The 14,390-nt window shown below is 37.6% G+C and overlaps 1 protein-coding gene across 7 annotated transcripts in view; it reads right to left on the bottom strand.

Annotated features, from left to right (window-relative positions):
• Positions 1–14,390, bottom strand: part of TENM3 (teneurin transmembrane protein 3) — a 320,001-nt gene that overhangs the window by 292,626 nt on the left and 12,985 nt on the right. For 5 of the 7 annotated variants that reach the window (XM_075709610.1, XM_075709612.1, XM_075709613.1 and 2 more), the window contains exon 2: positions 12,297–12,575. The exons of the other annotated variants lie outside the window; for them this stretch is intronic. In XM_075709610.1, the coding sequence (XP_075565725.1) occupies positions 12,297–12,575 (279 nt within the window). The remainder of the gene's footprint in view (positions 1–12,296; positions 12,576–14,390) is intronic. 7 annotated transcript variants of the gene reach the window in all.

Here is a 14,390-nt window from a genome sequence, read left to right as displayed (position 1 = left end):
ATGAGGACGTGAGCTCTAAATCTCCAGGGCACTTTTCAAAAATCTCGCTCTACCTGTAAAATGGAAAAACAATCATTACTTTCTGCCTTCTAACTACACTGATACAAGGACTAAAAGGAATATCCAGTACTGTCCCTGCGTGAACTCCTCACTTTTCCAAGGCTCGAGAGGCTAATATAACCTTAGCATGACTTCAGGTCAAAAGATTGAGTCTAATGGACCAATGGAAGGAATTAATTTCAGAGCTCAGGACCTTTAATTGAGAGCAGATGGTGCCTAGTCCCTATAAATTTAAAGTCTGGGGCCTGTTAACAAAAGCATCTAATCTCATCTCAATTGCCATAAGCAGCCAGAACCCAGCAATATTGAGTTTACAAAACAATATAACAATCTCCTAGAACTCCACTGAAAGCAAGCAAGCAGCAAAGACAGTTAATGAAAAAGACGTCATATGTTCTCTGCAGCTAAAGTACTTAAGGGAACAAGCAGCAGAATTCCCCACTGAGTGCAGCTTTTAAGCAATTTTAAATAAATCTCCTTATAGAACATACAGCAATCACGCAACGAAGAATTTAGGAGCTTGAACAATTGTGGTTAACTCTACATGGAAGGAGACTGGATACTATCATTTAACCCAATAGTGATGATAAAGGCCATTCCTTTCAAGTAATTTTGACCTAGATATCTTGGAAACTCTGAATATTCAAAAGAACTTCAAAGATTATAAACTTCTTGATACATTCAATATCCATCTTCAACAGCAGGCAGAAAAGACAACTCTGAAACCTTCTCCAAGAACTAACTTTTGCCAAAAAGGATCTTTGACATCTCATTTCTGCTATTTTTCTACAAACTGCACAACTGACCAATACAGTTTGGTTCAGTGAAACCCACTACAAAAAGAAATTCAAGTTTTGTACAGAGACAAAGCAACCCAAATTCTTTAGGCTGTCTGCCACAGATGCAGACTGAGACTCCTGAGCATTAGTCATCAGCAATTATACAAGACGTTTTATTTGTAACTATAAAGCAGTTTATAGAAGCATTAAATTTATAAAAACCCAGCAGCTGGGGGTGAAAAAAACCCCCAAACAATCTTTCTCCAGCATACAGTAGGTCAGTGGTAGAGTCTGTAACACCAGAATAACTTTCCTTTGCCTACGCTCATGACCGCACATGGGTTTGCTGTGGAAATGCCTTAAAGTTTCTAAGTCATTTGAGAAGCAGAAACCAGTCTTCAACCCTGTATGTTTAATCTGTAAGAAAACCATGTGTATAAGCTGTGAAAACAAAACTGTTTAAGAACAGGTCTTGTAAGGATAGCCATATATATGCATACACAGCCATATACACACATTTATGCACCTATTTCACCACAAAGGACAAAAAGCAATCATAATGTAGTCAACCAGAGAAATCAGCCTGTTGTCAGTCTTTACTCTGTTGTGGCCTGACAATCCGGAACAAGGGTTTCCCTGGTCAGCTGCTTGTTTTTCTGCTGTGAGTACTGCACCAGAGGTGGAAACGCTCACATTTTGTCTCAGACGTACCTAGTCAGCAGCCACAGTACCCCAGGGACAGATTCGTCAGCAGCAGCACAAACCTGGCACAGCAGCTGCACAGAACCTTCAAACTCCAAGAAAACTGTTATATATTATAGATACTGTTACAGAAGATATGACAGATATGCCTAATAACCATTTGCATATTCATAATTTAATCCATAATTCATTTACATTGTTACCCCTCATCTTTCCTAACTTGATGCTGTGGGTTCACAATTGTGAAATTTTAAAAACAAACAAACAAACAAACAAACCCCAAAAACCAAAAAAAAAAACCCAAACCAAAACAAAAAAAACCCCAAAAAACCCCAAAAGAAAAGGTAGGATATTGGTAAGTATTTTGCAAATTCCCAGGTACTATATAAAAACCTTCCACTGAAGGTTTTCTAACATGGAATGAAAAAAAAATGTTGTTCTCCTTGATTTCAGTGTGCAAAAACCACACTTCTCTACAACATACAAGTGAAAGCAACAGATAACTAAACACAAACCCTATATAATTTAGGAATAAAATGGTATACTGAATGAGGGGCTTGAATAAAAAAATCCAAATCACAGATTCTTAACAAGCATTTCTTTTCCTGAGATTTGAGACCTCATCTTCCCACCTTAAACCAAGAAAAAAAAGCTTAAATTTTGCCAACAGATCAGGCAGCTCATTATATAGACCAAAAAATGTTCTGATCAGTTCAATCCACATATTGTTTTAATAATTGTAAAAGGAATTAATTTTCAAATTTGACTTGAAACTTAATTTCAAACTGAATTCTCATCTGAATCAAAGAAATAGAACCTTTTATCCAGAAAACATTACAATAAGTCTTTACATGGGTTTAGTAAGAGTTAAAGAACTGTCAATTCCAAAAGCCTTTGCAGTTTTTTTGTAAAAAAAAAAAAAACCAAACAAAACCAAAACTTGACAAATTTTATCCAGCTGTTATTTGATCAGCACACAAAGGCTGTCACCTGTAATTATTACTGATACTCTGACAACAGCACAGCCTACATGTACTTTAAAGACATATTTAATTATACAAGTAAGTACAATTAAAATCTTATTTCAAATCAAAATTAGATGAAGCTTAAAAAACACCTTTAACACAACCGAATATGAATAAGCCTACTCTTTATATAGAACTAGTATTATTTAGACTTTACGTCTACCATTAATTTGGTTTTGTCTAATGAATATATAAATGTATGTGTGTGTATGTATGTATATATGTACACACACATCCCTATATCTACATAACTATACAGGAAATGAATCACAGAATCATTTAGGTTGGAAAAGACCTTTAAGATCATCCAGTCCAACCATTAACCTAACATTACCAAGTCCATCACTAAACCAATGAAGGAAGCGGTGGCTGAGAAACTTGCTTTCAAATGACAACAAACTAAATAATCTCAGAGCTCTGACAGATTTCTTTTTTTCTCCTTTTTATTCCAGTGGTAATTACATCAATAAACCTGATTCAGCAAATCTGTTGCTAATTCATTAATTAAAACAATTTACTGCTACCACTGTGATTTTTCAAGGACATCAAAACCACATTCCAAATCAAAACAGCAGAGATCATCAGTTTATAGATGTACAAAGCATGCTTTGCTTTCATGGCGCAATTAAAACACAGCTTAAATGAAAATGAGCTGTTTTCTTTAAGCTTTCCTTGCACAAGCATGTCCAGAAGAACACATTTTGTTTAGGGGGACTGAATGGCAATATTTTTATATCAAACTTAGAATGAGGAGAAAAAAAAAAAAATCTATGAAAAGTTAACCATTTTCAATTAGAAAACAAGATATAAATATTAATATTATAGTAAATTGCAGAACAACATTTTTATAACCTTCATTTTCTCAACACGCTTCCTGCTCTTTAATTTTTGGGTTGAATAACACAGTTGAGTCACAGAAAACAAAACCAGAAAGGAAGTGAAGAATTTCTTTTCTCCATCCTCTCCCACAAATCAAGACTACCAGGAACTACACCAACATTTTAGAACTGTTTTGGAAAATATGTTAGATGATGAAATATTCGCATGGTCCCCAGCAATCTCTTTCACCGAGTTGTCCTTGGAAGGCCATTGTCTGAGCTAATTTCTACTTTTTGCTATTTGCATCATAGAATCATTTGCTTCTGGTTGTATTTGCCACACGTGGCCTTTGTAACAGCAGCAACATCCAGACAGAACATGCTAGGCGCGCAACAGTCTGAATTCTCCCAGTCTCTTCTAGTTTCATGTGTTTAAAACATCTGATCATTCTTGTTAAGCTTTCTCTAGGCCTCCGGTTGGCTGGGATTTTCCTTAAAGTGTAGTCCTAAAACGAGTCACAGAGACACAGTATTTGTCTTAGCACTGCTGAGTGCAGTAGTCAGGTTATTTCAGCGGTGCTGTATACAAAAGACACGTTACAAGGCTGTGGAAGAAAACCTCATGTACCACAGAAAACACCACTGACAAATAACCACTATAACCTGCAGCTGATGGCTACCCAGGAGGAATACGGAAACGTTTCCTGGACATGCAGGATGGGGGATAGGGAAGCCAAAGCTCAACCACAGTTGGGAAGCCCTACTGCTGCAGAGGAAGAGCGAGCTGTTAGGCACCACTTACACAAGCTGGGCATGCTCAAGTCCAGGGGACCAGACAGGAGGCATCCACAGGTGCTGGTAGAGCTGACCAATGACACCGAAAGGCCACTGTGATTCCTTGAAAGGTCATGGCAATGGAGGAAGGTTCCTGATGACTTTTTAGAACATAAAGGTCATGTTATCTTCAAGAAGGGCAAGGAGTATGTGGGGAAGAAGAGGCAGTCAGCCCCACTTGAGTCTCCTGGGGAAGATTATGAACAAATACTACTGGATTATCCTTCATATGCCTGGACAGTGCTCCAGGAAAAGAAAGTGATTGAGAACAGCTAACATGTATTTACCAAAGGCAAATCACACCCAAACAACCTGATTGCTTTCTATGAACAGATAATTATCTCAGTAGACAAAGGGAGAGCAGTAGATGTTTGTTTTCCTTGACTTTAGCAAGGCTTTCAACATAGTCTCCCATAGTACCCCGGTAGCCAAGCCAGAGAGAGATGGACTGGATGGGTGAGCTACAAAGCACTGTTTGTGGAAAACTGGTTGGATGAAGAGACGGAATGAATAGTGTTTTGTAGCGCAAAGACCAGCTGTTGGACAATATTAATCACATTCCTTAAGAGGCTAATATTGGGGCTGATGCTGTTTTATGTCTGTACTACGTTTAACATATTGAGAATGAATAGGATGGAATGTGCCCTCACCAAGTTTGTGGATGACTCCAAGCTGGAGAGAGTGATCAAGACACTGCAGGGCAGGATTGCCTTTCAGAGGGATCTCAACAGGGTGTAAGAATTGGCTGGAAAAACCTCATGAATTCCAAAGGCAGAATAACCTCATCTAACAATACTAGCTGGGAGCCCACTGGAAAGCAGCTTTGTAGTAAAGAACGTGGGGAGTCAATGTGGACAACAAGTTCAGCAGTGTGCCCTTTCAACAATAAGGCCTAACCACATACTGGGTTGCATTCAGAAGAATGGAGCCAGCATACCCTGGGAAGTGATTCGTCACTTTTATTCAGCATTTGAAGACCACATCTAGAGTACAATATTCAGTCTGGGCCTTGCCAGTACTCATACAACATTGACAAAGTGGAATGAATTCAGTGGAGACTGACCATGATGACTGGAGCACTGAAGCATACAACTCGAGGAGAAGCTGAGCAAGCCTGGAAAACGCAAAAGGTGGAAAACTAACTTTGGTCTTCCACTACCCAAGGCAGTGGTCACAACTGCAGCAAGGAAAACTCTGATTAGATACAAAAGGGGGGAAAAAAAAAAATCACAATGAAGTTGGTTAAGCACTGGAACAGTTGCCCAGAGATGATGTGGAATCTGTCTTGTAAATTTTCAAAACTCAACTGAACAAGGCCTTGAGCAACCTCATCTAAATTAACATTAGCCCGGCTCTAAGCAGATGGTTGAACGACACAACCTCAAAACGTCCCTTCTAAGCTGAATTATTCTATGATTTTCTAAAGGACTGTGATTCAGCCACTTGTCTTTCTCACATTTGGGAAATCTGATTTTTCTCACTTAAATGTAGGTCTTTGCACTTGTATTTACCGAACCGCATTTTTGTCTATGGAGTTATTTCTCCAGCTTTCATCCTGTCCTACAATGTGTATGTGATTCTTTCCAGGTTACAATGCTCTATTTGCATTATGCAAGTCATTAAGAAAGTCTTGACACACTATGTGGAGTACTATTTAATTCAACTTGCCAGTTCATGAAATACTGATAATCATTCTTTACGGATTTTTCCAATAAATTGTACATTTATCTTGCAATAATGAACCTAGACGCTGTGTCTCTATTTATGAGTATGTCAGGAGTGAGGCAGTGTCAGAAGCCTTACTAATACCAAAATACCTATTACTGTTAGCATCTGCTCCTTTTTCCTTATCAAGGAGTGGCTTACACTATCACAGAAGTAAATCGGTATAGCTTGACAAGACTCATTTAGTACAAACACATGCTTATTGTTATAAAGCATAAACTTTTTACATTTTTTTTCTAGGACGTTTCCTGTCTAACTGATCAGGCAGGTTCCTCCTCCTCCTTTTTGCCCCTTCTGAAGTTGTCCTGTTTGTTTTTGCCTTTCAGAACCATATCCAATCTCAATGATTTCCCAGACATGAGTCACACAAAGCCCAGAGGCTGTAGACACTCTATACATGCAGGACAAATTTTTTTTTTACCTAAGTAACCTCTAATCCTTTATTTAATAGTATAAATATTAGCTCTGTGATCAGTTACTCAGGTAGCAAATGCTGAAACAGAAACAACCAGAAGAACACATATCAGCAATATATTACCAGTCTTCCTTCACTGTTAAGTAATAAATCAACTCCCTCTTTTCCCTTTTCTTAGCATTCATGTTTCTGTACAACTCTTCACTTTTTTTCTGATTATGTCTCAATTTTATCTGTATGTCTGGACCTCCCCAATCTCACCTTTGTAAGTTCCTCCTCAGAAATTTGACCTTCCTTCCATTTTCTGCATGGTTCTTTCTTGAAATTCAGATCTCTGGAGAAATCCCGAGGTATGACAGTTGGTCTTTGAACACCTCTTTCACCACTCCTTAACTTTAGAAGGATTTATAAGCTTAGCAGCCAAGAGTGAATTCTCTGAAATTTTCTTCTTAGATTTGTTTTTCCTTGCAGACCTCAATTCTAATTTTATTGCTGTCAGCTGTTGTTAAGCCTACAGTTCCTGTGCATCAGAAGATTTGGTTAAGTGTTTCCAAAGAGCATCATCCTCTGGCCTGATATTCTGGACCAGACTCCCATCATGAAAGCATCGTTAAGATGGCCCTTGGAATGTCATGCCTTTCCTCAACACCAAGTTCAGTGACACTCAAGCCTCTGAAATCCAGGAGATCCCAAAAAGTTACTGGAAAAAGGTCAGCTCAGCTGTTCCCTCTGTAGCTACCACTAGCCACAGGAATTTTCAACATGATTTTCAATTACATTAGCAGTGAATGCTAGGAAGATTTACTGAAATATATCCACAGAACTACAATCATAATATAACAGAATCTGAAAATTGGCATAACTACAGAAAACTTGTGATAATATTGCAGAAAACTGGGGACGACTACTTTTGTGTATGGACTTCTGTTCCATGTGTCTGTAACCAAAGAAAAATTTCTGTGCCTGATAAGATATTAAATATTATTTCAGAGCTGACTTCTGTCAACTATAAACCAGACCGATTTCCTGGTCATGAAATTTCTTAGCAACAAAGCAGGATTTAAGAGATATTGGCATGCTTAATGAGGGGTAGATAATTGCTAGATGGAATACTGTGGGAAAGAGTGAAAAAGCTGTAAATGGTGGTATGGCAGTAAGATGAATATTAATTCATCAGCTATGTGGCTGGTTTTGATCAGTAGGCTCAGCATTTGGCTAGCAGGTACCAAGCAGCTCCTATTCAGTAGAGTTCATCTAAGTCAAGTTTTGCCTTAGCATAAAGAAGGATGTTAAACAGGTGAAAATGTGTAACACTACTTCCTGAATGATGTGCATTATTTAAGAATGCAGAGTTCAAGTATATGTTATAGATGTACTGGGTTAGAGAGAATAGATTTAAAATGTCTTTATAAGTATCTTACCAATGTATTTCTTGGTTTTCAGAGATCTGAATGCCAGTAAATTCACCATTCTGGAAGGACAAGAGAGTATTAGGTTCACAAGAATGCTATCTTCAGAAACTGGCTAAGCTAGAGAGGAAGCAAGCAGGTGCCCATGCAGCTGATAAACTGATATCTTCTCTTTACAGAAATCCTCAGCAATGAACGTTCTACCAGCAATATCTACTTTTCTGTATCTGTGAAAAGTGGGTCCAAGTTTCAGATCATTTATCTAACCAATTCAGAACAACTGCCTGAGGCCATGATGTCATACTCCTCTCCCTTTTTCTTTTTATTTTGCTGCATCACGATCTCCTCTGGTCTTCTGACAAACTCCCATCAGGGCACAACTTTCACTAAATAAGAAAATAAAACCCCAAATTCTAGCACCATCGGAACTATTTTCTATACACCCAGCTAGTCTTTGTGGCTGTGGGCAGAGTCAACTATCCGGGTATGCATCTTTCTGGAGCGCCCAACTCTTTTTCAGAAGCACTGTCAATACTGCTTCCAAAGGGATAGAAGGTGACATGGACTTGCTTAAGTCTTAAATGAGTAACTTTCCAGTCACAATCATTGCCACAGCCTGAGTTTCAGTCCAGCATAAAAAGTGCATACAAAACTAGTCATATAACTTTATAATGAATAACTAAGCTCCATAAGGAGCTGGACTTTAGGAATAACTCGCTCAATTAACTTTGATGTTTGGCTTATTACCTTTCCGATGTCTCATGAAGTCAGGGATTGCAGTTCAATGGATTTAAAAATAATATTTAAATCAATAAGTGGATTCTAAGATACCTATAAAATAGATTGACCCTTTAAGCAAAAGGGCCATTTGAAGCCTAACTATAACTTCTAGCTCATACTCTGCTGGAATATTTATCAAGTTTGAAAGACAAGCTATAGTAATCTTAGAACAGCTTAACAACATGAAGTTACTGGCAAGCATGTAAAAGATGGGCTGCTTGTAGTTCAAAGCCACAGCTCCTAGAACAATTAGTAACAAATTTCCTGATGCAGCATTTATGAAATAACTTGCAATGAGAATGGAGAAGAAAGCCTGAGGAGGCACATGCGTGCTCAGTGTGTTCCAATTGATACATCATACTGTACGTGACACTGGTAAGTTGCCCAGATTAACAGATGCAGGTCTTCCTTCAGGGAGGCTGGCATGACAAATCTCTCGGAATACGATGCCAAGAGTCATATATGGAACTTGAACGAGCTCAAAGAAAAATATTTCTCTTCAGAATGATTTACTGAGCAGTAACCTGAAACTTTGATGTGACAATACATCTATAAAACCTATGTTTGGAAAACAGTTCTGATGTTTTCTTTAAAAAAAAAAAAAAAAAAAAGAGAACAAGCAAAAAAACCCCACAAAACCAGAAAACAATCTGCTGGCATTCATGGTATGTTATTAGTATATTTAACAGTTTGCAATTTAGTCATGTACAATATTATTTGTTTAAAGAAACTTTTAATCCTGCCAATATTATTCACAAATTTAGGTTGCTTTTGTATTATCTTAGAAACATAATGTTGAGACCTCAACAAATAAAAGTTAGTATCTTCAACAAACTATTTCCACTTATTCATTGTGATTATGCAACAGAACCTCGAGTTTTGCCTTCCAGAGGGATATGCAATCCACAACTATTTCAGAAGAGCAAATACACACAATGGTTACAAGGAAGGAAAAGAAAGCATGTTTTGATGCCAAACTTCTCTTCTTGCCTAACTGGCGAGAAAGCAAACCCCAAGTACATTCAACAGAAGGTTAATACTGAGTTCATAAGCCTGTAGGCTAAGTCAGTTTTAATCATGAATAGTCCCATTACCTCCAATAAAGTCTGCTTATGGTAATAGGACTATTTAAACAGTGAATAGTTTTACTGGGTAAATAGTGGGACCACTCAAAAACTGAGGCGTTAGGTGAGGAGAGTACAATCTGGTGTTGTGTTTTGCTCACCATAACCTATTGCTCCTTATCTACCTTAGAGGTAAACATGCTGCACAGAAACGCATCTACCTGTAAAACAGTTCCATCAAAATTCAGTCAGGAAGCTTTCACACACAGCAGAAGGGGACGCAGTACAGAGGACTCGTTGTAACTCTAACTTTGGTTTCAAAGCCTTATCAGATTTGTCAGATGTTAACAGTACACTGGCACAGCTATTAACTTCAGGCCATAAATTAACAAAACTCACACCTGCAGTTTGGTCCTTTGATTACAGCACCTGTGCCTGCCAGGACAATATGGCTTCCCTGGCTTTAAATTATATTTTCTATTCTACTGTTAGCATTTAACATACTGAGTTCCAACTAGGTGTATAAAATCGTTTCTCAGCCAAATCTTCCATGTTCAGTGGAAACAAAAATCCAGAGAAAAATACCAAAGAAGATTAAGCTTTTCAGCACTTCTGCAACATCTCCACTGAAATGGCAACCCATGACATGGTCCGAGTTACGTATGTTTCATAACCCTAGGGGACTCTCAAGCCATCAAAATTTCATTAGCCTCACAGCAGTCCCAGTACCTTCTTAAGTTGGACTGCTGGCCTCCCTATCAATAAATAAATCAGCTGTAATCCTTTTTAGTGACTAAACTCTTCTTTGAAGTTGTATCAAACATCAGACATTCCTTGCATAATTTTAACCAGTGCAGAATAATGTCTATTCTAACATATTCACAGTCTTCTCACACATGAAAAAATAAAATAAAACTCTAATTCTAAACTCACAGTGGAAGTTTTGGCCTATTGTAATCAGGCGTTTTGCCTTTTTTAAAAATTGTAAATATCAAGTTTATTAAAAAAGTATACCAAACCCATTATAATTCTGAAGCAGCCACCTCTTTGTAATGTAAATTACCGTAATGTAAAAATACGACTATCTAAGGAAATTGTGTGTGTGCATGCGTGTATATATAAATATATATTTTCAAGATCATTAAGCTAGGGTTTTACGAAAGACTCAAGATAATCTGTTTCAGCATAGACTTTTCAAAAGGAAAAAAATCACAGTACTGCTCAACAGTGTATTCTAGATTGCTTCACAGCTGAAATATTGAGCCATCCAACAGAAACTCCACTGCCAAAAGGAGGTAGGCAAGTACTCCTGTCCTCCTCTTACAAAACTTGCCTCCAAATCAAAACAAATTTTCCAAGCATGAGACAAGACACCTGCGAACACTGAGAGCTGTCTCCTCAGGTACCACACAGCATTAAGTCCAACACAAAAAGGAGGATCCCATCTCAGACAGCCATCTTGCACAGGCATCTTCAATTAGAAGCAGCCACCAGAAGAAAGGCAACAAGTGTGAGTAATACCAAAACGTAGCTTTGGTTTTGTCTTCTCAAACTGAAGTTAAAACAATAAATAGGTAGGACTAAACGTTACTGCTTGTAGTTTAAAATAAAACTGCTTTTTTTTTTTTTTGTAACAAAGGATTGCCATACATACACACCTACATTGCTGTTTCCCACAATGTGTTACAGCTATTGCCAGAGGATAGAAATAAAATTGCTCTGACTTTTGTACAGCTGAGCAGACAAGTTTAATAAATTAACAAAATGACATGTAGACATGCAGGCAATAGCCATCACTAATTTTCATTTTTACTCATTTTTCTTTATTCCTCTTTTGAATTTGTCATGTAGAAAGTCATGAAGTTAATAGAACAATCATTTTAATTCTAGTAAAGCTGAAAATCTTCTGCAAATAAAAAGAAGTTAAAGATGAAATGTTTTCTAAGATTTGTGCATTTAGCATTTAACACCACATTAGGTTCTGTTCATAACCTCAAGTGGAAGAAAAAAAATTTTGAAAAGCTTTAAAAATGAATCAGTCAATTTTATTAACCTCTTTTCATTTAAACACTAAGCCTTAATATACAATGGTCATACCCCACATCCTACAAAGTGCTGTTTAGATTTTTTTTGCAGATTTTAATTGCACAGTAATCCAGTCCCCCAGGCACATCAAAGGCCACATGTCCCTCTTCACCATAATTCCAATTGCTCTCATCAAATAGGAAGTTTAAAGCACAATCAAATTTGTTTTCCAATCACATAAGCCCTGTTAATAAGCTATTCTTTGTGTTCATTCATCCATTCTAAGATCCTGCAACTTCTCCAAGATGTCTTGAAGAAGAGTTTACAATGAAACCTTTGATTGCAAGCAGGCCTTGGGGATCAACTTTATCACCACTTAGTTAGCTGTTCCCCAAAGGGTAACAGGTGACACGGCCTGAGATAAAACAGAGCTAAACTTTTTTGTGATTAAACTTTTTCAAAATTACAGCTAAAACATCACACTCAAAGCTTGTATTAGTTAGGACTGATACTGAATATTGACTTTTCTGGGAGGAGGAAGAAAAAAAAAAAAGGCAAATAACACAAGGCCATTCCTTTAATGATTTAAAATTATTGAGTGTCAACCAAAACAGCAAATGAAACATTGATTTATATATGGGCATATGTGCAAGAACTTACCATTTTCACTGTCGGACTTGTTTTCATGTTCGGTATCAGTCAGAGTGAGGGCTGAGTTGGAACGGCTCGACAGACAGGAACTGCGCCCTGATTTGACCCCCCTGCCCCAAAGTCTCATGGCATGCTCTGGAGACATCACTCCTTCATTTTCAGTATCAGCATCTGACCCTGCACTGATAGAGTAACCTCTGTGGGGGAGCCCCATTTCCGCACAAAATGCCAGTCCTCGACGAGTTGCTGGTTCACAAACTCCTAACTGCCTTAGGGTAAAATTCTGTCCTGATTAGGGGAAAAAAAAGATAACAAAAGGTGAGAATTTTTTTTTTTTTTAAAAGAACCTAAAAGTAAAAACTCTTCATGTGTATAATTGTCTCACGTATCACACAAGGTGTTTTGTCAAAACTCCGCATGTATTACAATCAAGTGGATTCTTTTGTCTCCAGCTCTCTGTGGTGCCCCTTTTCAGTCATACTATGCCTTAGCACTGTTTTGTCAACTGCTTAAACACAGCAAAAGTGCTCCTGGGTAGGAAAGAAACATAACAGAACCTGCAAACTAATAAAAGCCAATTCAGCACATGAAAGGATTAAAAATAAATGACAAACTTTTTTTTATTTTTCAAAGTGTGAAAGCAGTAACAAGGTATTTGTCAGGAATTTTTTTTGCCCCCCCTGGTTAGAGGCCAAAGCAACAGGCTATTTTCCCTGTATAGATGTCACCTAAAGTGGCAATGGAAAAACTAAATGTGAACCAAATTCACTTGGTCTTTATTGGATCTCTCTGCCCTGCTTCAACACAAAAATATACAGAAACAGGAACACAGCCACCCGTTACCTGCAAGGACTACAGTAAAGTTGTTACTTTTTGTGTCTCCGTATTTTGAGAAACATTTTAGGCTTTTACTGCTGAAGCAGAGTCTGTGCATTTTACAAAGACCTTTAGCCTCTGTTTTGGGGCAGAGCAAGAGACATAAGTGAATCCCAAATGATTGTATTAATAAATTAGGTGCAATAAACTCGTGACACTTCAATAACTTAAAGTGTCTAAATTATGCGACACTCAAAAATGACTGCCTTTTTAATGGCTGTATCTTCATCCTACTTTTATGTCCATAGATTTAAGACATTTTATGGTATATAGACACTTGGCAAGCTCATTTGCATGCCTATACCCATAATGCTTTTCCACCCTAGCCCACAGTTGTTTCATAGCTCTGGGAACAAATTAGAACACACATTCAATTTTTAGATCTGACAGGCATCTCAATTTCTCCAAAATTTAGTCATTTAACATAAAAATACGTAAGATAATTAAAGCTTATAATACAACAAGAACAGAATACTACCAATCAGAAAGTAATAGAATTGCAGAAGTGTGAATACAGAAGTGTAAATAATTCCTGAAATATGAAGAATTAATGCCCTGGCCATTGACTTGTTTTAAGTGAGCCAGTTAATTATTTTATTGCTGCGGTCATAGGAAGTTGTCACTGTTAAGTTTCTTTGCAGCCAGAACCATAAATGAATTCTGACAATGACTTCCATAAATAATGAAAATCAGTTACTACAATTAGGTACAAATCAAACTGTATTTATTATGCAGCTGCGAATAAATATTTGAATGAAAACACAGCTGGAGAGGTAAATATAAAAGGAGTAAGCATATCTATGACTATGTTTAAACAACGCGAAAGGTATAAGCACAGGGGATTACCGTGCACACTGATAGCATCTTGTAATTTTTTAAAGCTGTCATGCCATGTGAATGTTCAGGCTTTGTGAGAGTTAAAACTAGTAAGAGAAGCAAACAGGCCAAACAAACCGCCCAGTGGTAATAGGGTCAGAGCTGAAAGTAGTGAAGTGTCTAAAATGCTTATTATTTTGCATTTGGGTAAATACATGCTAAGGGTGACGGTCTAGAACGCTGGGTTTATGTGTTTGGTACATTATTACGTGAATCTGCATTTTCAAACAGCTGCCTGAAGTCAGAACCAAATACAGGAGAAGCCCACGTGCACGTGTGTGCATACAGGTGTGCCGACACACATGAAGCGGCCAAGGTGTATACACAGCTGCACGTGCAGCGTCTTACTGG

This window comes from Pelecanus crispus, chromosome 4 (genome assembly GCF_030463565.1).
Source record: "Pelecanus crispus isolate bPelCri1 chromosome 4, bPelCri1.pri, whole genome shotgun sequence".
NCBI lineage: Eukaryota > Metazoa > Chordata > Aves > Pelecaniformes > Pelecanidae > Pelecanus > Pelecanus crispus.
This window is presented reverse-complemented; position numbering and strand designations above follow the sequence as displayed.